Source organism: Gavialis gangeticus, unplaced genomic scaffold, assembly GCF_001723915.1.
Source record: "Gavialis gangeticus isolate Ggan-Ray unplaced genomic scaffold, GavGan_comp1, whole genome shotgun sequence".
In the NCBI taxonomy this organism is placed as follows: Eukaryota; Metazoa; Chordata; order Crocodylia; family Gavialidae; genus Gavialis; species Gavialis gangeticus.
Genome location: NW_017729013.1, coordinates 5,487,005 through 5,490,735, shown reverse-complemented (window position 1 = coordinate 5,490,735; position 3,731 = coordinate 5,487,005). Strand labels below are relative to the sequence as shown.

Below are 3,731 nucleotides of genomic sequence, written 5' to 3'. Positions count from 1 at the left end.
CCCCTTGTCCGCCACCCCAGATCTTATTTTCTTTGTTTTCTTTGCCCTTCCACCCCACCCCACCCGCGCCTCCCCTCTCTTGCTTTCTATTTTCTTTTCTCTTTACCATTGCTAGCCCCCATCTTCTGTTCCTCTGCTGCATTTTTATTTCCTCTGGGACAGCTAATCTGAAAAAGGGAGTCCACCTTACTCTGAAGGGAGTATGATTTGTAAAATGAACTCTGCTGGTTGGGGCTGACTGGGAAAGCCCGAGCCCCTGGCAGAGGCTGATGGTTCTGTGGTAATTGGGGATTAAGGGACCATTATCAGTGAGAGGGGAAAGGTTTTAAGGTAATTTGGGCCAGTCTGATACTGCTTATAGACACAAGACCTTAATTATGGTTGTCTTAATGCCCTGGAGTATTGTTTTCTTGATGGCCCACATGGCTGACAAGTTGGCAGCTCTTACCAGGGCACAGTGGGCAGCAATGATCTAACCCAGAGACGACCACAACCAGGTCTGTGTTGGACAGATGGGGTCCAGTGGCTTGGCTGGCTGGTACTGGAGGAAGACATGTTTTGTAGCAGCAGTTTTCAGGACATTGAGCAGCCCAGGAGGAGGTGAGGAGGATGCAGGCGTTTGTTGCCTGGGCTCAGCTTCTCCCAACTTTTTTTTAACCGCAGAAGAGCACTTTCCGACACTGGAGTCTAGGGACTGTATGGTGAACGGTAACAAACACTGGGGAAAGCTGATGTAGAAGGATTCGTGGACACTGTCCCTCTCCTTATCCATCGGCCACCCAGTGCTGTTTTGTTAGCACTGCAAATGCATTCCTAGCAAAATAACTGGGAAGGGATTGCTTAAAGGTGTGGAGAAAAACATTTAAAATAGGGCTGCAATAAGTTATCTATAACATCACCTGGCCTTTCTGAAGTACTTTCATCTGAGGGGGGAGAGTGTGGAATAAGCACCAATAAACCAAATTTGTTTTAACATGCTGGAGGAAGCATGACAGATGCAGCCAAACTCCAAGAGAAGTTATTAGGACTTCTAGAAGAACCTAGTTCTTTTATTTTAAGAGCTTATAAGAAAGACCCGATTGTAGCATGACTGTAGGTCCCGCCGAGTGGGAGAAAATAGCTGGTAACTATGGCAGGAATAGCAGCTAGCACATCTATTGAGACTAGCACTAGGAAAGGTGTTTGTAGCAGCTTGTCCTGTTCCTTGTAGACGAGAAAGTTTGCTATGTTCGCTTTGTCCCTTGGCCCACTGTATACGTTTTTTAAGAAGGTAACTGAATATGCACAGGAAATCCTTTGTACCGAACTGCTCTGTGCCCTGTTTGGAAGCATGTCTATTGTTGCCTTTACCTTGAACATTCGATTCTATTCTCTATGCCAGTTCCAACGACAAGGCTTGAACAATTTAAGTCACCGGACAGCGATCCAGTTATACGGTATGTGATATGAATTTTTCCCAAAGTTGGGAGCACTGGGAGTCTCTTTGTTTGGGGTCCAATATGGGATCTGAGCTCTGTGACTTGGCATATATCTAATTCGCTGTTAATCATTTTGTAAGGTTCTCAATCCTTTTTTATATCTTCCAATTGCTTTTATAGCATTTACTAGCACAAGTGCTCAAATGAAATGCAAGGAAACACAATAGCATTGCAGACGAAAGGCAAATCATGTTAGGAGTAAGTTGAGGCTCTTTGATCTTAATCCATTTTATATGGTGAAGCCCAACCAAACTCATATGGGAAACGTATGGTAAAAATATTGCTGTAATGTATACTAGTATTTCTCCAATCCTTGGGTTTTGTTCCAAACACTCCAACTCCCACGTTGGAGTCCTCCAAATATCTTCTGTTTCAGACCCGCAAAAAGGACCATGTCACTTGTAGTTATTACTCAGACGCATGTTTGAGGACCAGTGAAATATGCAGTAGCTGCACTGGTTTCCATCCTTTTGTGAGTTGATTTGTATTCCAACACACATGCAGCATACATAAATATAGACTGGGGAATGACTGGCTAGGCTGCAGTATTGCGGAGGAGGAGTGGGGAGTTATAGTAGACCAGTGGTTTTCAAACTTCCTGAAGTCACAGAACGCTTTCATATCACTACTTCTGCCACAAAACCCCCAACTGCATCCTTATCCTAAAGACTGATGTGGAGCCAGGCAACCTGGCCCCAATATAGCAGCACATTTGCTTCCCTGCCTGCTCCACCATTACACCCATTCTCTTTGCAGAACCCTGGGGTTTCACAGAGCACAGTTTGAAAACCTCTGCAGTAGACTATAAGCTGAATATGAGCCAGAGGCGTGTGGTCTTGTTGCAAAAAAAAATAAATAAATAACCCCCCCCTGCCCGCCCCCCCCCGCAGCATAGTGAATTGTATTAACAGGAGTGTCACTGCCAAATCAAAGGAAGAGAGGGGTTCTTCCACTCTATTCGGTGCTGGTGAGGCCTCACCTCATACAGGGTGCGTCTACACATTGATTAATGCACCGTAATTACTACAGTTTAGGACTTGGATAATCCTAAATTGGCACACAGTAACTGGTGCGACTGCGCAGTAGCACCAGCACGTGGGTTTTTACAGACGCTAACTGCGTAGTATCCTAATACTACTGCACAGTAGCGTAATAGCATGGGTTTTGTCCAGCATGCTACTGCACAGTGTTGTTAGGGTACTGCTCAACTAGCATCTCATGTAGATGTCTGCTGTGTCCAGTTTTGGGCTCCACACTTCAAGCATGTGGACAGTTTGGAAGGAGTCTAGCACAACAAAAATGATTAGGGGCCTGGGGAAACTGCTGAGACAGCCTTATGGGGAAAAGCTGAAAAAATGAGTCATTTAGTTTAGAGGAGGTATGATACTGGGGGTAGGAGGGGGTTTGATAATGGTCTTCAAATACCTGAAAGGCAATTATAGAGAGGATGGAGATGGGCTTTTCTCTCTGGCTGCAGGGGACAGGACTAGGAGCAATGGCCTGAAGCTGCAGCAGGAGAAATGCAGGTTGGAGATCAGGATGTACTTTCTGACTAAGAGGGGTTCAAGTATTGGAACAGGCATAACCTAAAGAAACTGGAATCTCCCCTGGAAGTTTTCAAGAGTAGATTAGACAGACATTTGTCTGGGATGGTTTAGTTGGGGATGACCCTACCATGAACAGGGGGCTGGAGTAGATGACCTTGTGAGGTTCCAGCCCTGCTTTCCTGTGATCCAGCATGAACTGAAATGGGGGGATTACCAGTAAATGACATGTGCAGTCATGAGTTGTATCCCCAATTTGATTTCTTTCAGAAGATCCAAGGAGCTCCCAACCTCGGATCTTGACAGTAAGTATTTGTATAAAACATTCATTTATTTTAATTGCTCTCAGGCGGATGCCCTTATCTGATAGAAAATCAGGAACTGGGAATGTTACCAATCTCTGCTTGTTTCACTGGCAAAGGGAGTGTGTATTGGGAAAAACCTTTCTGCTGTCAACTCCTATGAAGTTCACGAAGGTTAGACGTGTGAGGGGATGTTCAGTTCTTGTTTCTTGTCAGCCTTCCTGATTTCTGAACGTCCTATTTCTATGGAAGCTTCTGAGAGCTAAAATCTACTCCTATAACATTACCCAGCAAGGTATTTCTGGGACTTGTCCATAGGGAGGACTGATTGGGATGTCTCTGGGGAACATGATGCCTTGCATTCAGAATGTCATAGCTGTTGTGTGCTGTGCTTGTAGTTCAATTTA

At 45.0% G+C, this 3,731-nt stretch overlaps 1 protein-coding gene across 4 annotated transcripts in view; it reads left to right on the top strand.

Moving 5' to 3' along the window:
* LAT2 (linker for activation of T-cells family member 2) overlaps positions 1-3,731 on the top strand; it is a 65,633-nt gene that overhangs the window by 25,744 nt on the left and 36,158 nt on the right. For all 4 annotated transcript variants that reach the window (XM_019511418.1, XM_019511417.1, XM_019511415.1 and 1 more), the window contains exons 5-6: positions 1,382-1,436; positions 3,293-3,327. In XM_019511418.1, the coding sequence (XP_019366963.1) occupies positions 1,382-1,436; positions 3,293-3,327 (90 nt within the window). The remainder of the gene's footprint in view (positions 1-1,381; positions 1,437-3,292; positions 3,328-3,731) is intronic.